At 41.9% G+C, this 23,512-nt stretch overlaps 2 protein-coding genes across 9 annotated transcripts in view; one reads left to right on the top strand and one right to left on the bottom strand.

Annotated features, from left to right (window-relative positions):
• Positions 1-12,282, top strand: part of PDK3 (pyruvate dehydrogenase kinase 3) — a 52,130-nt gene extending 39,848 nt beyond the window's left edge. For all 4 annotated transcript variants that reach the window (XM_027689142.1, XM_027689143.1, XM_027689144.1 and 1 more), the window contains 4 exons: positions 627-728; positions 1,339-1,449; positions 6,468-6,581; positions 7,653-12,282. In XM_027689142.1, coding sequence (XP_027544943.1) covers positions 627-728; positions 1,339-1,449; positions 6,468-6,581; positions 7,653-7,796 — 471 coding nt within the window. In that variant the 3' untranslated portion in view covers positions 7,797-12,282. The remainder of the gene's footprint in view (positions 1-626; positions 729-1,338; positions 1,450-6,467; positions 6,582-7,652) is intronic.
• A 6,455-nt stretch (positions 12,283-18,737) lies between these two features.
• PCYT1B (phosphate cytidylyltransferase 1, choline, beta) overlaps positions 18,738-23,512 on the bottom strand; it is a 43,047-nt gene continuing 38,272 nt past the window's right edge. For 3 of the 5 annotated variants that reach the window (XM_027689147.1, XM_027689146.1, XM_027689150.1), the window contains one exon: positions 22,287-22,609. In XM_027689147.1, coding sequence (XP_027544948.1) covers positions 22,520-22,609 — 90 coding nt within the window. In that variant the 3' untranslated portion in view covers positions 22,287-22,519. Of the gene's footprint in view, positions 21,722-22,286; positions 22,610-23,512 lie in introns of those variants that run through there. The other 2 variants (XM_027689149.1, XM_027689148.1) reach the window with 1 other exon arrangement.

The following is a 23,512-nucleotide window of genomic DNA, read 5'->3' on the forward strand; positions in this document are numbered from 1 at the left end:
GGTTTGAAAGAAGATAGGAGGTCTCTAGGTGGTGCAGTTGAGCACTAGAAACTGAGGGGAAAACAGGCATTTGGTCAGAGAGAAACCTTTTCTAAATATTAGTTTTTTGGGGGTTGATTTCAGACATTTGTCAAGTATGTTCATTTAAATATTCCCCTATTTTGTCATTTGTAACATTAGTTCTAGGGCAGAACAGATGAGAATTTGTACACTACCTGTAAGTATGTTTTGGTACAAGTCATGAAACAGGATGAAACCACTAAGTTAAAGCTGTAAGGAATCTGTCAGGGACTGGCAGTGGGAACTCTGTTAAAATATAAGATGAAATATCCCTTGGATATAACTACTTGATTTCACGCAGAAAAAAAGTCTTGTTTTCTGTGCTTTGACTATATCAAATAGATAGACGTTAAGTAGAGTAAGTTGTAATGTAAAAATTTAACTGGACAATTCACTGACTTGACAGCACTTCTTGAATTTGTATTAAATACAGCCTTTTCTGTCTTGTATACAGCTGTAGGACAAATTATCTGGATTCAACAGAATAAATGCAAGTTTTAAGTTGTCACAAAAAGTATATATGGTGAAGTTAGAATCAAAGAGACTGTTTTTTCTCTTATCTTCAGAATTCAATGAGAGCTACAGTTGAATGGCATGAAGGTAAGAAAGAAGCCTATCCATCGATCAAAACCTTAGTCACTTTGGGGAAAGAAGATCTATCTATTAAGGTAAATGTCTAAAAATAATATGCAACCTAGAAACCTTCCATGTTTAGAGTAGTATGACTTGTAATTTGAAAAGGTAGATTAGTTATTGTACTACTTGCTTCTTATTCGTTAGAAGAGAATATTTTTAGTGAGGAAGGACCTACAAGGAACATCCAGTCCAACAGCCTGACCACTGAAGGGCTGACCAAAAGTTAAAGCACATTGTTAAGGGCATTGTCTGAATGCGTCTTGGTCACTGACAGGCTTGGGGCATTGCCCACCTCTCCAGGAAGCCTATTCCAGGGTTTGACCACTCTCTCGGTAAAGTAACGCTTCTTAATGTCCAGTCTAGACCTCCCCTGATGATGCAACTTTGAACTGTTCCCACATGTCCCATCACTGGATCCCAGGGAGATGAGATCAGCACCTCCCCCTCCACTTCATCTCCTCAGGAGTCTGTAGAGAACAACGAGGTCACCCTCAGCCTCCTTTGCTTCAAACCAAACAGCCCCACGGTCCCTACTAGATGCTTCTCTAATGTTTCTAAAGAAATTTGGATAATGCTGCTTGAGTTTTTGTGGTTTTCTTTCCAGAACATAATGTTTAAAACTCTTAAATTTTCATTCCTTAGATAAGTGACAAAGGTGGAGGTGTTCCTCTAAGAAAAATAGACAGATTGTTTAACTACATGTACTCAACAGCACCCAGACCTAGTTTGGAGCCCTCGAGAGCTGTGCCTTTGGTAAGCAATTGCAGTATGTGTTTAAATGTCCCTTTGCACAACTCAGGTTTTACATTGCCCTTCACTGCAATCCACTGGATCAGGTTTTCCATCGAAGAACTTGTTTTCTTTAACAAGGCTATGCAGGTAAAATAGGAGAAAATGGGTTCTGTTACCACTTAGTCTGTGGAATAGAAAATTACTTTTCTTTGTCTTGATATTGGTTTCTTGGAAACAAGCATGTCTGCATAAACACAGTATTTTCTCGAGTTAATGGGAAGGATCTTTAGTGCTTTATTACTGAGAAGGTGGATAACCTAATGAGCTCCTCTTTGTTGTGTAAATTACTGTTTACCTAAGTTACCTTAACTATTGAAAAGGTGAGCACACTGTCAGAATTAGCACTTGAGAGACACCTCCTGGCAGTGCACAAGCTTATATTGAAGCTAGAAAATCATTTTTATGTAAGTTATGGACTGTAAAAACACATTTTAAAACAATATTTCCAAACCTGCATGTGATATGAACACTTCAGGTATATTCCTGTTCAGTTGGAAATATCTCGTGTGATACTCCCTTCTGAGATGTATCAGGGTCAGATTTCACACACAAAAAAATCTCCCCATAGTTTCTTCTAGGCAGGGAATTATTTCAGTGTTGAATGTGTAGATTCTTTCAGCAAGCATGATTTTTTTAAATTGTTATTAAAATAAAATACTATTTCTAAGTTGCTTTATTAAATTACATAATGGCTCATTGTATTAAAAATTATATAGCTACTGTTCAATTTGACTGGCTTTCAGTAAGTGGATTAATACAGATACTGTATTCTTGCCTCTTCTTGTTTTTGTCCTCTGTTGCCTCTGGTGCAATCCTTTATCTTTAAGCACATTGAGAAGTTGATTCTTGGAGGAATTTCCTTTCCCTGCTTAGGAGCATTCTCATCTAGCATGTTCTTAAGTGATATTTTTTTCCTGCTGATACTTCTGTGCTTTAGGTGCCTTCAGGCAGATAAACTGTGGCACAGAGTGTAGAACCATAGAATCATTAAGGTTGGAAAAGACCTCCCAAGATCCAGTCCAACCTTGGACCAAACACCACCATGTGAATTAAACCGTAGCAATCAGTGCCACGTCCAGTTGTTTTCTGAACAGTTCCAGGGATGGTGACTCCACCACTTCCCTGGGCAGCCTGTTGCAATGCTTGACAACCCTTTCCATGAAGAAATTCTTCCTGATAACCAACCTGAACCTCCCTGGCACAACTTGAAGCTGTTTCTTCTTGTTCTGTCCCTGTGACTATTTTGGATATAGAATGATTAACAATAAACTGAGGGTAAAATCAGTTCAGAGGGACTTAAAGGTAATAAATTTCCTTTTAAATTATGAGCAGAAAGTCTTTGTGATACTGTCTTGGTCCACAGTTTGTACCATTGTGGTACATAAATATATTGCATTGTTTTCACCAGCATTTGCCACTGTCATAGGTGTGAAACCCAGCTCTATATCTGCATTGACTTGGCACTAATCCTTCACAGCTCCTGCCTCTACAACACATCTCAGTAATATGTTTCAGACTTTGACTTTTTCATAGATAATCTTCTGAATGTGATGAGTGATAGGGAACAGGCCTTAATTCAAATATAAGCTTTTTTCGTTGTCACAAATGATAGAATCTCTCTTGATGCATAATCTGCCTTTGTTCTGTCTCACTTCTGATCAGCAATTTACTGTATCAGCCTACAAGGATTTCCTGAAACTTGTTCTCATGATAAACTTACACCTTGATTACCAGTTGTATTCGCTATTAAATTGTCTCTTCCTTTGTAGCTCTGATTGTAAAATGTGTTCATCTTAGGATTGACACTATTCTTTCTTTCTTTCTTTTTTTTTTTTAATGCATCTTTTAGCAATGCATTCCTGTGTTTATTTCCTCATCTCCAAAACTGCTTACTTTCAATCTGTGGCATTTGTACTTGGTATTCTTCTACTGTATCCCCTCTTCAGTCCTGGTTTTCCTTTTGCCCCATGAGTCTGACCAGTGCCTGTACATGAATGTTGAGAAGAGGTGTTAAGCTCTGTTATTTACGTGTGTGCAGAAAGAAAAAGGTCACGAACTGTGAGTCTGTGGCATATCTTTCCACTAAGAGGAACAAGGGCTTAGCAGTGAAGTTTGACACCTTATGTATTATGGCCCAGATCCAGTTATAGAAACAACTATGCTATACTTCGTATGTCTGTATAGAAATAAAAATCCTTCAGCAGTAGGTTCCATATAAATCCTCTTTGGAGTCCATACAGAAGGAGTTTCTTTAGTGCTTAGTGCCAAAGACCAAACCACTAAAGAATTACAGTTCTCCAAAAGGTAGGTAGGTCTGTGCTTGTGTCATTCTTTACTTAGATTATATTCTAAACTGCAGTGCAGTGTAAAGAGACATATTTTTCTGTTCTAACATTCCTTCCCCTTGTTATAGGATACCCTGTCTAGTTATGAAACATTCATGGACTTGGGCAGTGGAAGAGAGGTATCTTTCTGTTGATTGGGGAAAATTCTCTCTCACTGTCCTTGGAAATGTTGTTTAAAAACTGCTGAGAAACCTTGTTACCATGGCAGCATTGGGATCCTAGGAGCTGTTACGTTCCTGTGTGCTGCTCAACACATACTGTACCTGTTAGAAACACATGGTCATGCTTAATGACAGTAGGTTTTCTAAGAGAATTTACAGGTTCTCTCTTTGACAGCATTTGTTTATAGTGGCAGAAACATGGCCTCAATTAGTTTAATTTAAACCTGTCAATGCTAGTAACACAGAAATGTAATAATCTCCTGTTTGTATAATGCATACTGTAATATTTAAAGATAAATTTGCTCTAAGAAGATTTTCTTTCTCAAGGCAGATGTGCCATCAGGGACTATTCTGTCCTCTAGGTCAAGCACAGACATATGTAGTAATCACTTCTTGTTAATTGTCTTTTGCAAAACAGACCTTTTGCAAGGTTTCGATTTAACAAGGGACTCATTTGGGATCTCTTGTCTTCATATTTCTTTTACGTTATCTGGTTTGGAAAATACCCTAAAGACAATGTACAGAAGAGACTGACAGGAAATTTTTGAGAGACAGCTGTGTGAAATGATGATTATGTGGGCTAGCAGAGAGTGTAAAGGAACAGGAGAAAAACAGAACTTGGGTTTTAAGGTGGGGTAATTCTGGAGTGAGGAACATATAATGTGTTTTCAGTATTGTTTGATACTGCCTTTTACTTGAGCTGGTCCTGGGGGTATGTATTCTTCACCATTTGCCTTTTGGTTGCTGTGCTTTATAATTTCTGTAATGCATTTATTGTCCAGTCTCCAGAAAAGACGAAAGTCAACTCTTGGCATTTTTTTTTTTTTTTTAGTTCGTTCTTAGACAGTCAAGTAACTTTAATTTTTTAGAGGTTAAGAAAGAAATACATCTAGTTTCAAGACCAGGTGTTTGAAAGTGATGCATATGTCTCTAATGGGAGTCTTTGAGAAATTTAAAACATAATGTTGTTTGAAAAAGTGCGGTAAGCAACTGTTTTAACTCTGGAAATGGACACTAATAACTATGACAAGCAGTGTGAAAGGGGTACCTTTGGCATTTCTGTTTGTAGTTTTGCTCAGAACTGAGTGAGCAACTCCAAAGCAATTTAATACTAAATTTAGACTTCTGTAAAATCAAGGCAAAGAGGCCAAAAGACATTGTAGAGATAGTAGATTACAACAAGAGAATTTGTGATGGATACTGGAGTAAAAGTTGTTTAATGTTCACCTTTCCCTCAAGGGATTTCCTCTTAAGTGATAGCACATATTAACTGAGCATAATGCTTGCAAGTCCTTCTTCTTAGGCTTCTCTTTTTATAGCATTTTGGGACTTTGTTTTTAAGATCCGGTGCATTATTCTCATTGATCTGTCAGGTTGCTTTTGTAGAAATATTATAGTGGAATGAATTTATTGGTTTTCTGAAAACTTCAGGTGTCTAATTCTTCTCATAGTCCACCATTATGAAGAAGTTGTATTACTCTGTTGTCTTGTATATCCTTCTTTTCAAATTGTGTATCTGGAATATTTCCTTTACTACTGTGGGTAGTACTGAAAAAATCGGGGCGGGGGGGTTCGGGTAAGTAACCAACCACTGTGATTCTCGGCACATACCCAGTCATCTGAAGGAGTTGATGTGTAGAGTAAGATCTTACTCCCTGGCTGCAATGAGACAGGCTTGGGGTGATTTTTATAACTTTTCTGACAAGAGAGAGTTAGAAAAGGTGCCAAGTGTTGACCTTGTTGCAACTTTGGTTATGAGTATTAGTTTTGTAAATTTAAAAATCTAAAATTTGTACCTATCAGGTCTGTGATGCTTTGAAAATATTATGGATTGTACTGGGTCTCATCCTCAGTAGATCATTCAGTGCTGTGGAGTCCTCATCTTCTGTTCAACAGTGAGGGTTGTTTCCCTTGTGTTGCTCTGTGCAGTCCTCTGCAGGACTCTTCTGATCTCCGTGGCATCAGCAATCACTTAGTGTGACCTGGATGAAGTGAACAGAGTCGTCTCTGGCTTTCTTGTGTAGTCTCCTAACTGTGGAGACATTTGAGAATAATAATCCCTGAAAAAGCATTCTGTCAAAAATCCGATTTTTACTAAAGAAGGAATAGAATATTATAGCAATGGTGATCATAGCGAGGAAGCTGTAGGGCATATCAGTTTGTTTTGATGGCTGGAGACAGCATAGATGGTGTTCTGTAATGCAGAAAATGCAAAATGGACAAGGGAATTCTAACAAAGGACTTGGATATTTTTCCTTTTTCTGTACTTAAAGTAATGGATAGGGAAAAAGGTGATTCCTCAAAAGGCTGAATACTGACTTATACTGTAGGCTGAGTAATAAAGTAAAGCTTGAAAAATAATTTGATACAATTTAATATTGAGTTATCCTCTGTTTTATAAATTAATACGCTGATCTGTTGCATTTTTTTTAACTTTTTATCATGTTTTTGTCTTGTTTTCTTGCTTTTGTAGGCTGGGTTTGGCTATGGATTGCCAATTTCTCGTCTGTATGCGAGGTACTTTCAAGGTGACCTTAAACTCTACTCAATGGAAGGCGTTGGCTCAGATGCTGTAATTTATTTGAAGGTATGAATTTGACCCTTTTATAAACTACTAATGCAGATTGTTTATATTTATAGCAGGTTCTTTTCACTCCTCGGCTGGTTTTCAAATTTGTTTTTGCTATCTTTGACACTTTTATCTAAATCAGTTACAGAGAATCCTAAACCCCAAGGTTATATATATTTACCTGGCACTAATACCAGCTAGTTTGCTTTTGATTTTTTTTTCCCCCAGTCCCCTGTGTCAGATTGCATTTTGTTAATCCATCAGAAGTGGTGAATTTTCTGAGAACTGTGCAATGAGAGATAATTTTGGTTAATGCTTTTTGATTCTAAGTTTTGGCCACAATAGAACTGAGAAGACTGTTGACCAACCCCTAAATAGTACATAGGTTTTCTTCTGTGCAGTTCTTCGTGCGATAGACTGTACTGTTCCTATTGTCATTTTTTGGGAGAGACCAGGCTACTCAGGAGCTAATGGTTGAAACTGAGTCCTTGAATGTCATCAGGGAATTAGAAGAATATAGCATATATCTTATGTGAGGTTGTTGATAGCATTGGCACTGTGCCTTGCTGTGTGTAGCAAGTGAGTTGTGGAGTCCTGTGTTAACTTCTGCTTCTGATGGGTTTAATCCTCTGCGTGTGTGTGTGGAGGAAAAAGGCGTGGCCTTTCTCAGAACAAAAAGGACTGAACTGGATCAGCCCTCACAGGTCACTGTGCTGACAGAGCCCCAGTTCATTGGGGAAGTGAAAAGTTTCAGCAGAGCAGCTCAGCAGAGTCTGCTCCGTGTCACTGACAAATCTCCCAAAAATGGTTTTGACCAAAAATCTTTTTCTTGCTCTCTCTGTAGACACCACTTCCTGGAAGAAGGGAAATATTTTTAAATGGTATTATTGTCTTTTGACTTTGACTAGTACTTTGACTATGACTAGAGCTATTAGTCACAGCTATTTTCAAAATAGTGTTGTGACATGTAACGCTGGGATAATTGTGACACTTGTTCGATACAGAAGTTGTAGCTGTAGAACTCCCCAGAGTATCACCTTGCTCTAGTGTCTGTAGTGATATCTAACCATTGCTTTTGTTTTTCCATAGGCCCTTTCAAGTGAATCATTTGAAAGACTTCCCGTTTTTAATAAGTCAGCATGGCGACACTACAAGACCACACCTGAAGCAGATGACTGGAGCAATCCTAGCAGTGAACCAAGGGATGCTTCTAAATATAAAGCTAATCGATAATTTGCCACCTTTTGTCTCTGTTGGAGATGGCCTCTGCGTTCAGTATAAAGTCTCTGCTTTGTTCCAAAATCCTTCAAACCACAGTAGCTAATTACTTCCAAACAAAGACCTAATCAGGGCATTGAAAAATACTAAGAACAAAGTGATGATTGGGACTTAAAGGAAGGCACTGAGCACGTTTGGTATGTGAATCCTGTCTCCTTCACCAGAATATGCTTGGTTGCTTCAGTCATGCATTGACAAAAGGGATTGCACTGTGATTGCACTTAGGAATACAGTGTTGTAACAAAAAGATACTGTTTGAAGTGGCCAGTTCTTATTCCAATATAAGGACTGGCAAGATGTGCAGAATCCCCTAAAATGGTGAATAGTATCTTGCACAGCAATATGGTATAAGAGAAAATTTCTAACGTAGTTAAACCTATGCTTTGAAAATCCACCGTTTGCAGCGTTTTCTATTGCACAGTGTCACCTGTAAGAGAGAATCCCTTTGAGCTCTTTCAGATCTTGTATCTAATGAGCTTATAAATGCATAGTTCTAAAAAGGGTTGTGCAGCTTTAAACTGATGCTTTCCCCAAATTCCCAAATCCATTTGTCAAGTGCATACAAAAGTTATTGTTGCTGTAAGACATTAGGATTTCCACTTCTTGGTATGCACCTTAATGATTTTCTTGACACACAAACTCAGAAATTAATTTCTATACATTTTTCCTTGTTTTTAGGAGAGCTCCTAATCAGTTAAATCATCTCTCTCTACAAGAAATTCTGTCAATACAGGGGCAGGGGTTAATTCAATTTCCTATTTGCCTGTTATTTTAGGGGAATTGGGGAGGGGAGAGAAATGCTGAAAGGCCAGACAGCCAGTCATACAAACAAATTTGCCTTAAGAGTGTTGGTTGCTTGAAACCTGATTAGTTTAAAACCTGTAAATAGTTTGCAAAGTTATTTATACGTTCAATGTCTGACTACAGTCTGGTGATCTGAATTTGTAGTGTATATAAAGATGTTGTACACCAGCTTTTGGAAAGTGTCATTGATCTAAATACATGAAACTGGAAATACCATAGAAATGGGAGGGACAAAGTGTGGCTGGTACCTGATTTAAGGAAAAAAAATCAAAGAGGAAAAAATTTCAAGTATTTTCCCCTTAAATTTATTATAAGGGTTATTGCTGACTATTAGGAAACTGTTCTTCACAAAGTCTTTGCCAAATGCCGTTTCTGATACTATGGCCTTTCAAAAACACCTGTGAATTTTAGAAGTTCTGCTGATACTCTAGCCATGGCAATAAAGTAGGTGAGGTGTGAGCAGCTCTGATGCACACTCCATTTCTCTTAAGTGTTTCGATATTTTTTTTAAAGATATTAGAGATTTTAGCATGGAAAAATGAAACTTGTTTACTAAAATTGTGGGGGAACCGTCCCTTTTGTTCTCCCAATATTTATTTTTATAAAGAACTGATTTATCAGTAAACAGGGAAATGCTGAGAAATTCCTAGGTATTTTTAAAAAAAAAAAAGAAAAAAACCTTAGTTCGACTTAACGACAGTACTTTGCACTTCACTGCAGGATTATAAAGTGTTTTGAGCAATAAACTCCATAGAGCCCCATTTCTGAAGAGCTGGAAGTCCTTGCCTTGTAAACCCCAAGTCTTCCCTGTTGCAGTCAGTTCCAGAATTTGTGTGTGGGCAGTTGGTGATTCCAGGGCTCAAGGTCCCGTGGGTGTCCCGGCACTGTGTGGATCGGGCACATGGGAGCACCAGATCCTTGTCTGTCTGGGCTGCTGCCATCCATGTGGAGCGGGGGCGATCCAGGGCAGCTGCTGAGAGCTCTGTGCCTGCTCAGCTGGGCAGTGCTGCCCTCCGAGCCCCCTCTCCCTGCAGGCAGAGGAGGAAACGTGCTGATGGAGCCGTCCTGTTCCCAGACCAGACTCGTTTGACCCTGGCCTGGGAATCTCGACAGGGCACAGTGAGGGTGTGACACGTGTGGCCTCCAGAGCAATAATTTCCCAGGGCTGCAGGCACTGCTGCAGAGAAGGCAAATTGGTATTCAAGTGATACAGCTCCACTGCTGGGGTGAAATCAGGGTAATAGTTTGACTGAAGCACCAGTTGGAAGTCACACCTACTAAAATTTAGTCACTTAACTTCTTAGTGGTTTTTAAATTATTTCAAGTTGTGTATGTTTTCTAGTAATCACAGAGGAGAGCTTGCTTAAAGACAGAAATTGGTGATGGAACTAATACTTTTCCACTTGCTCATGTTCAGTTTTTCCTGGAATGTTGCCTAAGACATTCCAAGGAATACGATAGTTTGTGTAAGAAACTTGAGTTGCAGCTTTTGTTAGAAATTGTATTTTGAAGTAGTAAATCCTGACCTGGACCTTTTTGGCTGTTTCCTTATACATGAAGAGGAGAGGGAACAGAAAGAAAAGGAAGGATGCAGGCATATTGAACTTGTTTTTGTGGAGTGAATGTAAACCATGGAAGCCACGGAGTGCAAATCATGGAAACTCTGAATGAAAGCTGAAGATACCTGGAGGATGTTGTGGTATATTAGTGATGTCACTTCTTGATCCACAAAAATAACTGGCTGGCTGTCAGGGCTGAAATGCTCTGGTATTTGAAAACTGAACTCCCCTGAAATGACACCCATTGCCAAGAACCTTGAGCACATACAAACACTAAAAGCAGGAAGGGAGAGCACAAGGAATGTGTTTTCTTCCCATTTCCCAAGGTCTGTTTGTGGGCATTATGGTGAACATGAACGAGAAACAACTTTTCTCCTCTCCAATCCTGTCTAGGCAGCCTGTGCTTTAGTGGAGATCTCAGGTGTGCCAAAAATTGTTCTTCGCTCATTGTCCTCATGCCATGTTCCTACACAGGGGTATGAAAACTGTCTTAGGAAATGGCAGGAGCAGACCTTTGATTAGGAGGGTTTTTCAATGGCTATGCCTGGAAAAGGAGTATGTGTGTGGGTTTAATACAGCTGGTTTAACTACAGATACTGATCTTTTTTCAGTTCCTTCTAACTTTGATTGGAATCTCTTATGTTTTAATATCTTGAGGCTGTTAATTCTGAACTTTCTGGTGACATAAAAGTATATTTCCTTTTTATGAATTTCAGAGGTATGAGCTGCTGATGTTATTGCAACCTGCTTGTCTTGAGTCACAGGACACAGAAGTAGAAAAAAATGTTTTCAGTGAAAATGCTCCTTATCTGTTGTGTTTAGTGATTAACAGAAACAAACTGAACAAGAGATGTTTGCTCCTCATTTATTTCTGAGAATTTACAAACAACTTCTGTATGTCACAGTGTAAAAAACAGTTTAACTTTTTTGTCCATTGTGCATTTTTCTGTTGTATGTGTCTTGAATGTAATATTATTAATCCCCTGCCTAGTTTAATATTAATAGATATGGAAGTCTCTCCAAATTATGTATCTATTTGTGATCCCTGCTTTTCTAGGCTTTGTTTTGAGGCAACAAGGGGGCTATCAGAGTCAGCACTTGATGAAAAATATTCAGAAGATACTGAAATGCTTCTTTTACAACTCAAGTGCACAATCTTTGCCTCTGTACTTGACTGTGATGACCTAGGACAGCACAGAGGAAGTCTTTGTCCTGCTGTCGTTTGTGCTACCTCTTAGGCAGCATTTAGATCAGGTCCATTGGCATGTACTTAAAGAATATGGATATTAATTGTAGTGTTCTTGGAAAACTCAGGCTACTTTTTGGCTATATAAAGCTACACTAGCTGCTGCAACTGGGTAGCATTCTTTCTTTGTCCTCAGTGGCATTTGCTTTGAAACAGCTGTTCACTTTCTCCAAGAAGTGAGCAAGAGTAATCTTACAGTGTAGTGCAATCTCCTGTTCACCTTCCCCAAAATGTAATATTTAGGGTGAAATCCTGACCTCGTTGACATGGAAAACGTTTCCTCCCCCTCACCTTTAATAGGCACTTCTAAACCTTTGCGTGAGGTGCTGCAAAAGTGGTTTCGATTAATGAAAATAATTTTGTAGAAAACAGCCTAAATGTTTATTGTTAGTATTTATCTTGAGGATAACCATGTCTGATTGTGCAGCGTTCCCTCTCCTCGCGTGTTTCCTCGGTTGCCAAGTGGATGCCATGGTTTCTAGTAGCTCTTCTTTGCTTCTTCCTGACATACTTACCCGTCTATGAATTAACATATATAAACATGTTTTTGCAGAGGTTAAGAGAATATGATGGCACATGACAGAACTGTGTAATACTGAGTTCAGAGGTGAGTTTGTTCACAAATGAGGAACGTAGCTATAAATTGTGTAGTGACTTCAGGGCTGAATCTTGCAAATACTTGCACAAGTAAACCATGTATGAGAGGAATCCTGTTTAAATGAATCTGTTCTCAGGATCAGGACTCAGGCTGTTGGCATTAATTTAAACAATGAAGATTTCTGTAACTGAAGTGGCTTTCTAATTAAAAATAAAGGAGAAAATTTAAAGTTCACATGCTTAATTGCAGTATTATGTTGCCTTAAGTCCTAAATAATTGGCATAAGAGAACTTGTTTGCTTCTTAAATCTGGAGCGGTTTTCATGTAGTATCAGTAGAATTGACAAGTTTGTGATAATTCTGATGTTGCCCAACTTTATTAAAATTTTTCCTTTGAATTGAATACTGCCAGGAGGTGCCAGACACAGTCCTTTGAAATTCATGCCCTCACCCCATCAGGCAGAGGCAGTGGTATTCCCAAACTCTCCATGCTCTTGGCAGCAGGGACTGTGCCTGTGCAAGGGACCTGCTGGGCTGGCTCACACTTGCCAACACTGATAAGCTGTTCAAGTGCTAAAACTGCACTGAGGTTTTGATGAGCTTCTGAGGTGGGTGGAAATCAAGTCAGTTTGTTCCCAAGGTCAGTTATGGGAAGAGTTTGTACTGGTGAACTGGCCTGTGTTGCAGCTGCATCCAGGAGGGAAAGTGGTTTCATGGTGCCTTTCCTCTGAGGTGACATCACTTACATCAACTAAACCTGTAATGGAGGAGTGAGGAGGTAACTTTTCATTAGATTACTTGGAGATGTTTTAAATTTATTTTTTGGATCTCCTGTAACTTGTTGGAATTGTTTCTAGTCCAATGCCCATGTATTTGACTTGTGTATACTCTTATTTTCCTTTTTTCTTTCCATGGTTGACAAAAATACATAAAAACTACTTGATGGAACTTCTAAGTTTCACACAACATGGAGCTTAGTTTGGGATTTGGCAGCCCAAGGTCAACTTCTCACATGCCTACAGAGGGGCACCTCAGAGAGCTGCACTGGGGAGCTCAGAGTAATTTTAGCATATGAAACATACGAGCACCTTTTGGGTTGGGGTTCTTTTTTTCTGCTATATAAATCTCCCTAAAGCTAAAGCTTCTTGGATTATTGCTGACAGCTGAAATATCTGTTATAAACTTAACACCCAAGGCTTCTACCTTGAAATTTCTTCAGCTTTCCATACAGCTTTATATGCATTCATAAGTTATTCAAGAAAATGAAAAAAAAAACCACCAAAGTTTCTTACGAAGCAATTACAGTGCAGGAAAATGCCTGGGGACCCAGCTTGCTTGGCTCATTAGCTTTTTTATTAAGTAATAAATGAGGCTCCAGATGGCCAGAATTTTGCTAGAACTGAAATAATTTTCTTTCAGATAAAGAATTTATTTTAAAACTTCAAATGAGAAGAAATCTATGTGTTGTACTTTCTCACTGCTCACCATTTGCTTGACTGGGTATTCACAGGAGCTCAGTGGTTAATTAAGTAGCTCACAATTGCAAAATCTGTCAGCATGTACCACATAATATTTGACAGTAGCTGTCTGTAGAAAATAAAGCAACTAGTTGCAGCAGCAGCAGCAGTATAATGAAGATTTATGGCTTTAGGACACAGGCTTATGTAGGAGAAGAATTTGTAACAAGGGATCATGTTTTTGTTATACAATTCATGCCTTTTTCAGACTGCTGTAGGCTCAGTACTTCAATTTGTTACTTTCAGTGGGAAGACAATCTTGCAGTAGACAGTTTTTAAATGAAGTCAGACATTTAAAACACGACAGGCATGCTTGATAGGAAAAATTAAACTCTTTATTAATGTCAGATCAGTTTATATTCATCACCTAACTTGGAGGCTGTTTTTACTTCAAGCTTTTGTACCATCTCCACTAGGAGTAAATTGGAGTATAGTAAATAATGTCTGCCGTGTGTTGTGTAACAGCATCAGTCAGTTAGAAATCTTGTCACAGCAATCTGAAAGTCCTTCTCCATCCTGGTGACTTGGATAATTTTTTTATGGCTTTGGTCCAAGCTATATGTCTCCTAGTCCAAAGGCTGTCCTTTGCTTCTACTAGTGTGCAGCTGGAGCCATGATTTGAATGTCATAAGACATTTTTGATCTGCCACTGTGGATTCCTGTCTTGAAATGTCTGGGTATCTGTAAATACGCCGATTCAAAAGACCATTTTCAGACAAAAGCTTCAGTTCTGCCAATCTTCAGGGTCATGTTGACTGTGTTTTGGTATGGGGAAGCTTTCCAGGGACAGTTTCATTAACATGTTCTTGCCATTGTGGAAGCTGATGCCAGTTTGCACGTTGTGCCACGGGAGCTGTCCTGGCAGACTCGGGGTTGTTGGTGCGCGTGACTTCCCCTGCCCTGTCAGTGAGCACCTCCCTTGACTGTTTGCTTTGTTCTTTATCCTTCTGTTAATAAATCCCTTTGTACACATTGGAACACGTGATACAGAGTCCTTGGGGCTGTGGGGGGGGCCAACACTTGAGGCATGGTCAGGTTTGCATTCAGGTAGAGGAAAGTGGCTTTGTGTGTGTGCCAGGTGTGAGTCACAGCCATGGGGTAGTTGCGGTGTCTCTCAGTGTTGGTGGGCTAAAGGTTAGTGTTCCCAAGCACTGTGCTCTGGATGCTCTGGAACAGTGCAACAATATTCCCCCAGGGAAACACTGTTCTTTCCTTCTGGATTTCCAGATGTGGTGTCAATATTTGGTGAGTGGGTGTCTGGTCCACACAATGCAGTACTTGCAAACTGCTGCGTTATGTGCTGCGAGAAATGGCTGAGTCTGTGCCTTGAAACGTACAAGGTTACCACTGTACAGTGTATTTCACAAATAGCCCTTTGTCATGGATGAGGAGGTTGCAGTTATGCTTTGTATAATATTTTAAATACATTTTATCTTGCTGTTACTCTGTGCACTCAACAATGGAGAATGCTGGCTTGTTAAACACCGTGTTTTACAGCAGGTGAGCTGGGGTTTCTAGATTTGTAGTGGCATGTGGAAGTATTTTATCAGGGTGCTTGATACACAACTGTCAGTGCTCAAATATATAATCTCTACATTTTGGGTTCTTAATAAACAGTTGAACAGTTGGGTAAAGTGTCCAAGATGATCACCTTAGGCACTTCTCTGTGGGTGTGATTTCATTCAGGTAATGGATGGAGTCAGTTCTGCTGATGGCATAGTCCTACCACCCCTCTTTGCATAATGGCTGTGTTTTAATTACCTTCTAGTAGTTTAGTTCTCTGTTCTTAATGACAAATTGACTTGAATTCACAAAAACTGGAAGTTGAAAGGTGTCAGAATAGAGATGCTTGACCTCACGACATTGTTTTTTCTCTCCTTTCTTTAAAAGATACCGACTAAGCTTCCTGGTGTTTTCAGATGGTTCTCCATGTTCTCTGTGTGGCTGTGACACAAGTATGTGCTGTGGGATGGTTTGAAGTAAAAGTCCTCTTGGGGAGGAAAAAGGAAATCAAAACAAGCCACCCAAGATTTGTGATGTTTGGATTATGTTTCATTTGGAACCAGCTATTTTTGAGGAGAATCTTGTTAGTTCTTATACAGGATATGCCTTATGCATTTTTCTGTTTGCATGTCAACAGTGTGAATATTTAAAAGGTTGGGTTTGTTTTTTTCTGGAATAAATGCACTCATTTGTGAGAGACCTTTTAGGTAACCAAGGGAGATGAGGAGAACAAATGAGAATCTTCCCTAAGTGATAGTTCTCCATTTTGTTTTGGCATTTGGCTTTTAATCATATTGTAGCAGTGCAAGCTCAGGACACTGTTAAAAATGAAGCTAAATAACTTTTAAACAGATGATACAAAATATCTTAAGTATGGCTAAGTAGCAAAGTAACTGGGTTCCTACTAGTTAATGCATTAGTTTTGAAATGAAAAAGCTGGAGTAGTATGGCATGTAATACATCAAAATAACACACCCCTGTTGATATTCAGAGCTGGTCACTTGTAAAGAACAGGTTATAATTAATCTACTCTTCCTAACTGGATGACAACTTTGAAGCTCACAGCCCCTTTATTTTATGGAAAACCAGTGTGGGTTTGTAGGGAAATGTGATTAGAGAATCATGAGAATGGGGGAAAAAAGTACCAAAAAGTGATGAAGAGGGCATAATTTATTCTATCAAAGTTGTTTCTAGAATTTGAAATGTGTGTCAGACTTGATGTGCTCAGGCACAGGAATAACTGCTTTGAGTTAAAAGACCATTTTCTCCTTGATTACATTAATTTATTGCTACATTTTTTAACTGAAATCTGTGCTTTGTAACTGTGAAACTTGTGCCTCGCAACTGTATTTTTGCTTTTGTTTACTGCAGTCATTTAAAAACCAAAAAAAGCACCAAAAGCTCTTCAGATTACTGGATCCCAACTTTCCTGTGCCAGAGGTTTTGTTTTCACTCTTTCTGCAAACAGGAGAAGCCAGTCACAGGGGTTTGGGGATTTCTGCATTGTTGGATCCCATAGGATATGGGTTTGGGGTGTCCCCCTTTCAGATCCATGTCTGGGCTCTTTCAAGTGCTTCCTGCTGTGCTGGGATTATTGAACATTGTCTGCTGGGCAGCAGAATAAACATCTCCCTGCCTGTGGAGATGAGACTTCTATCCAAAACCTGAATGTAAATGGAAAGCTGAGCTACCAAAATGATGAGAGGAAAGTGTTGTAAGGAGTCAAAATCCTGATGACTCCACAGAGTATAGCATAGACAATGTCTTACCAGGGAAAAGGAGGATCAAGCTCTGTTACTTTTTAATCCTTTTAAGGTACAGTTCTATTTTCAGAGGGAAATTGCCTTTGAAAAGGGTTAAAGGAGGTGATCCTTTCAAAGGCATAATTTCCTCCTTAAATTTTTTTTTGCTTGTTTGTCTTCACAGTGTATTTTGCTATTCTCCAGTATACAAAGCAGGCATTTGTGTGAAAGGCAGAAGTGCCTCACTTGGCTTCAGAACTTGCAGTTTCCATTCCTCATTGAAGCAGGGACTGATGCTGTTGTAGAGAATATCTGAAAAGGGACGGAGATACCAAGTGTGAAAGAACTGGCCATGAATAACTGCTGGGGTAGGGAAATTCAAGCCTCTTATTTGTGGAACTGCTTGTAACATTGTCACAGGAAGAGCCTCAGTTGTTGCTGGAGTCTCAGTCCCACATTTCCCGGATTAGCACAGTGAAAGTGCATATCCGAAGGCTTTCAGTTATTTTTATTTCAGTCTGTATCTGTCTCCTCTCCCTCAGGTGGAGCTGTGAGGCAGTGGCCTTGATTTCCATTCCAATTAGAAATTCTAATGTTGTCCTTCCTTTCACCTACCAGGAAAGGGCCTTCCCTTTAGAAAGAAAAGGGCAGAAAATAACTGTGTGTTTGCGCTTCTGGACATATGTATTTTGAGAGGAAAAAAAATTCTCTTCAAAATCAGATCAGTTCTTAAGATAGTCTGCTGCTTGAAAGGGTCTCCTCCCAAGAGGCAAAACCCTGGGTCTGTTTTCTGACCCATATTCAGCCCTGTTTTATGAGGAGGTCAGAGGTGTTCTGCACCAGACTCAAGTGAAACTGCTGCTTAATTAAGTGCTATCACACAGCATTCTCTTCCCGTGATGGTTTGTTACCCTTTTACAAGCAAATTTGATGTAGTATCAAACCTTTCCTTCCTGCTCGTAGGCCTGGTTCCCAAGGGGGTTTGCCATGAACCAAACAAGGATCTCCTCTGGGCTAGGCTGAACATGATGAACTCACTCACAGGGATGCTTCTTATGTATCTCCCAAGTGATGCCCAGGCACTGCTCAAAACAGCCACAAATCCATCTTAAGTAATAAAGCTTGTATTACCTGGCAGCATTTTGGTGTGGGCTCTGTGCCTTTAAATAGTTGCTCTGCTGTGCTCAGTGACTTTGAAATTTGCTTATTCTGTAATTAAAAATATCTCAGGTGGGAAGTCCTGAGCCTCCATCCGCTGGTTCAGCTTCTCCCTGCCTGACGCACGACTGTTCAATAAATAATCTTTACAGCTGCTGCAGTACTAACTTCTTACAGAAAGGAGGACAAAAGGGAAAGAACAAAGCAGGAATATTCAGGTATCAGACTGGATCAGATGGAGAAAGAGTCAAGTTTGAAGGCCAGCGTCAGGATTTCTCCCTGTGGCTCACATTTGCTGCTGCAGTTTTCCATAAATCTGTTACAGCCACACATCATCTTGGCACCCACAAGAGCATCTCAGTTGTTGCTCAGCAGCAGAACCAGAATGGCTGCAAAAGCACCATCTCTTTCTTCCACTTAGAAGTAAGAATTAAAATAGTGGCTCCTGAATCCACTGTGCTGAGGCAGAGGGTAAGGGAGGTCTCAGACTTGTTGGTGTCTAAGGCTGCACGTCTCCAGCTGGGACAGCATTTCCCCACCTTTACCTTGCAGCCAGAAAAACGTGGGTGAAGGCAAGGAGAGGTGATCCTGTCCATGTGGAGAGCAGCAACTCAAGCAGCAGCGTTTTGGGCAGGTTGGCAGAGCTGTTCTAGTGGCATTTGTGGGGTACCAAGGATGGGGTAACAGACACTGTGCCATCAGTGGGGTTCGTGCTGGGGGTTGTGTTCATGTGTCCAAAGGTGCTGTAAAATAACAGGGTGAGGCAGCTGTGTTTGTCATACACTGTTTATTTTTCATGTGGAGCTTGGCTGATAAATAGGACTGAATTAAAGCAACACTTGTGAAAAATAAAACCCAACCATGACTCAGAAGTGCAAAACTGCCCTCCATGTGTCCAGAGACGATGAGGTTCTGGTTTGCTGGAGACAGCACATGAATGTACCTGCAGGGCAAAGGCTTTAGCTTATTGATATCCTAAATGTTAATGGACACCTGGTACAGTATATGGCTTTGTTGCTGGGTACCCACCTGTGACCCTGAGAAACAGCTTCTGATAAGAACAGGTCACTGGTGAGTTTTTCTCCAGTTCCCATTCACAAATTGTGGTGCTGTCTCCACTCAAACCACTGAGCAAGGGCTGCTGAACATTAAGTGCTGTGAAACTAAAATGAACAAAAAACAAATGCTAAAAGCCAAGAACAACAAATCTCTGCCCACCTCCATTGCATTTGGACATGGCTCGTCACATCAACAGCACCAGTAGAGAACAGACAGTTCCCATGGTGGAGGAGTGGTTTGTGATGGGAAGACTTAAGACTTGCAAAGGATAAAGTGAAAAACAAGTGCATCCCAGGTATGAAATTACAGTAACAAGTTGCCTAAGGCTGAGAAAGGTCTTAATTGCATCGTCCCATTGGGCGCACAGCTGGCGGCAGCTGAAGTAGCTGTGGCTCTCCCTTTGCACTTTCCACCCTATTTCCTGCTCATCTCTTTTTGCAGCTCTGTGAAGAAGGAACTAGCTTTATTCCAGATGACGAAGTGTGGCACAAGATGCTGCGTACTTGTACTTGTGGTCATCTGAGAAGGGTCTGGCAAAATGTTGCCAAAGAAAAATCAGTTACCCCGTAGTGGGGGAGGGATGAAAGCTGTACGGAACGAGCAGAGTGCAGGGCTAATTTCGTGCCTGGTACCAAGGTCTGTAATTTACCTGCCCAGAAAAGTATCTGGAAGGGATGGAGTGAAAGAAATCTTACCTAGCAACCTGGTCACACTCAGTGAGGTAAGGACAGCAGCCTGGGGGGCACTGCTGCCAGCAAGTACAACCACCCCATGTGCTCGGGCATCCTCTTCCCTCAGTTGTTTTCCAAGAGCCACTTGAAGCCCTCCTCTCCCAGTGTTTCCTGTGCTGTCTGTGCAGGGAACCAGCAAGTGCTGACTGGTGCTGCCCACAGTGGCCGCCGTGTCCTGGTGGGTTGGCAGTTCCAGGCAGCCGTGGCACAGAGTGATTTTGTTGCTGTGACCCACTGCCCGAGGCTGTGCCCAGCAGGCTTCCCATAGGACAGGTGGGTGGTGGAAGCCTTGTCCTGCTGGCCAGACACCAAAGCTGATGCTGGGCTGGAGAGCCTCAAACATGCCCATGTGCTGAGGCAGCTGTGCTAGGTCAGCCCAGCAGCCAGGTGGCATCACTGGAGCCCAGCCCACCACAGTGCTGTGGGCTGGGGGTGTTCCTGTGGCTGTGGGACTCAGAAATCCTGCCAGTCTCTGCAGCCACTGTAGCAGGTGCCAGCTGAGGGGCTGAACATGGAGCCAGACGTCGGGCAGGTCTGGCTTTGCCCAGCTGGAAGGACACTGGGGAAAGCTTCACCTGTGTGCTCTCCCTGTGTTTCTGCTCGGGGCTGGACAGGTGTCATGGATGGAGCGAGAAAATCCTCATGCCTAATCCTGTTTAAAAGGTTTCATTTTTTCCAACCTTTTCTCCATGTTAGAGTAGAGGAATGGCCTTGGGATCCTCTGCAAGAGCAGTGTGTCAGTGAACACACCTTGGTGAGAGTTTGATGAGAAGTTTGTTGAACTGGCTGAGTACCATGTGCCAACAGCAGCACTGTTTGCTTGTCATTTGCTGATACATAGCTGGGAGCAGCAGGGTTTCCTAGGAGGCCACATCCCAAGGCCTTGGGAGCCCATGTGTTTTTTTTGGAATTCACCAGTCAAAACCACAACCATCTTCAAACTATCTATTTCCCACACCACCACGTTCCAGATAGGGCTGTCTTTTCATTTACTTTCTTTCCTTCGAAGTGCAAAGCCAGGGAGCAAAACAGAAGTGATCAGGCAGCTGTTCAGGCACTAAGAATGTGGAGAGCAATCTGATAAAGCAAAAAGCCTGACACTTTACACACACCCCAGACAGAGGCTCGGTCAACAAGCAGCACTGAATATATTAAATGGATTTCCATCAACTTGCCTGGAGAGCTCTCCATTTCAGTGGTATGGTTTGGGCTCTGGGGCAGATGTTATTCGAGAAGAAAAAAAAGTAAAACTTTATTCCCTGTTTCTCAACGTATTTGCTGCAGCAAAGCCATTCTTTCATGTGCCAGAAGAGCTCAAAGTCAGCAGGGTCTGGTACAACTGCATCTTCTCCCTCCATAGGCTGCAGCCCATACGTGCCTGTGTACTGGGCCGGGATCAGGAGCCAGGAGGGCTCCTCTGCCAGCCCCCCTTGGTGCAGAGCTCCCGCCGGCCTGGCCTGGAGCAGCGGCTGTAAAGCAGCACAACAGGGACAGGACCTGGCACACAGGTGTGTTTTTGTCATTTCCTGGTGCTGTGTCTGGCAGGTGCTGCTGGCTGGGCCTCCAGCACCGCCAGGGAGTGGGGATGGGATAAGCTCTTCCTGAGATCTCCCTTGCTGTGCTCCAGTTAGTTTTCAACATCTCCCAGAGCACGCTCCCTGCTGTCAGAGATACCCCTGGTGTTCCTCACGCTTCTCCCCATCCAGTGGCTGAGTTCATAGCTTGTTCTTCTGTCTCATGGTTAAAAAAATATATCTTTATTTTTCATCCTCATCTCCCTCGCTCATGCTGCTGAGGGAGGCAGAGGCAGCTTTTGGAGAAGAGGGAGGGGAGGCCTTATTGATGACCCAAGGTGGAGATGGAGAGCGGGATGGAGAGCGGCCTCGTGTGGGACTGCTGTTTGGGCTCTGCCGGGGAGAAAAAGCCTGGAGCATTCGGCCACTTCGTTCCTGGAACATCTGCTTCTGCAAAAGCAAAGTGAAAAGATGCTCTTTGAGTATTGCACAGGGGGAAAGGGATGGCTGTGAGCAGGCAGGGGCTGCACTGTGCCTCTCACCTGGGAGAGAGTAGGGAGCCAAAGCCCTGGAGCACAGCTGATTTGCCTCTTCTCCTGTGCTCATAATAACCTGGCTTTTACGTGCAAGTTTTCACCTCAGCTGAGACACCCCCAGTGTGAGAACACTGTGTGTACTGTCCCAAGCCAGCTCTGGGGACTCCCTTTGTCTTTTTTGTATGCATTGGTCACACTCTTAAATAAAAGTCAGTTTTCTGCCTGAACACCCAACATTCTTAGTTCCCATGACCTTTTTTGCTTCTAGCATGCTGATACAGACCACCCTTCTCCTGAGCTTCCTGGCTCTTCCAGCCTTTATTCCTCTTTCCGTTCTCGAGACAGTCTTGTGCCTGCCAAATACTGGCAGCTGCTTCCCTAGATACCTGGAGCAGGCACCTCCCAAACCCATAAACTGGGGGTGGGAATGTGAGAATTTGGGTGTCTGTGTGAAAAGAGAAACACGTGCAGGCTCTATGTTCTGCTTGGAGCTTTATTGTCATTTTTGCTTTGCAAAGCTGAGTGGAGGCCTGCCAGAGCTGGTGGGATGGAAGAGACCACCTCTGCAGTCAAGCAATCTGCGACACTAAGGCAAGTACCTCTACTTACTACAGCAGCTACGGGGCCTTGCATCAGCCTGCTGGGCTGGGCTACAGAAGATGTGGCATGTGCTGTGCAGCTGCTGCAGGAGTCAGGTGAAAAATGCCAAATCTCAGTGCCTTGCTGCTCCTTCTGGGGATGGGGAGCAAGAAGTCTCAATCTTGGCTGGAGCACTGGCAGTCAGGTCACAGGTGATGCTTGGCTGGAAAGGAAAGATCCAGCCCGGACAAAGTTAAGTTGCCATTCAGGTCTGAGAGGAAAATACTTGTGCAGAATGTATGCTGGAATTGCCTGTTTGGGCAGCTGCAGACTTGATCTCAACTAAGTTTTCATCTTGTTCCTCCTCCCCTTCTCCCCGCAGCGACTCTGCTCTGTGCTGATCTTACTACCAGCCAAGGAGCCTGTGGCTGCCCGTCTTGTTCTTCCTCCCCCTCTTTGAAACTTCCCTGCCAGCAGAGAGGCCAATGCTGATTTTCCCCTCAGGTTCCTGGTGTTTGCTAATCCCAGGTGTTAAAAATCGAGCACAAATACTGAATTTAACTGTTCCCCTGTGAGCTCCCTCTCCCAATTAACATCTTTAGCACATTGGCCTTTATTGACTTAGTTTTAGAGCCTGGATGTTGCTGCAGTGCGGAATGGCAGAACAGTTCCTGCCTGGAGCCACACTTACCAACACCCCACGGTGTGTAACCTACCCCTGCACTACTGCTAGGTCCAAAATAGCCAAGACTTCCTAAAATCTCAACAGTTAGCAGATGGTGGTTGCTCCTGATAAATGGTGCCAGGAATGGGGGAGGATTTCTGCGGCTGAGAGCTGTGAGGATGTCACCAGGGCTGGCAAAGCCCCAGAGCCTGTTTGCAATTCAGTGGTAGGGGTGCAAAATTTCTCTTTAGATCACAGAAATCTGTGGTTCTGTTGGCTTGACTTAATCTGTTTCACCCTCTCAGTGAAAATTACTCCCAACAAACAAACAAAAAAATGTTTGATGTGAAGTATGTTTACCCTGGCCAACCAAAACACTTTGACTTGCTCCTGCCACTTCAGAAAGCTCAGTGGTATAGTGGTGCTTCATAGTGGTGTGGTACCAGTGCTGGGGGAGATCCA

The sequence above is a fragment of the Neopelma chrysocephalum genome, unplaced genomic scaffold, assembly GCF_003984885.1.
Source record: "Neopelma chrysocephalum unplaced genomic scaffold, ASM398488v2 Primary Assembly neopelma1_76, whole genome shotgun sequence".
Taxonomy (NCBI): Eukaryota; Metazoa; Chordata; class Aves; order Passeriformes; family Pipridae; genus Neopelma; species Neopelma chrysocephalum.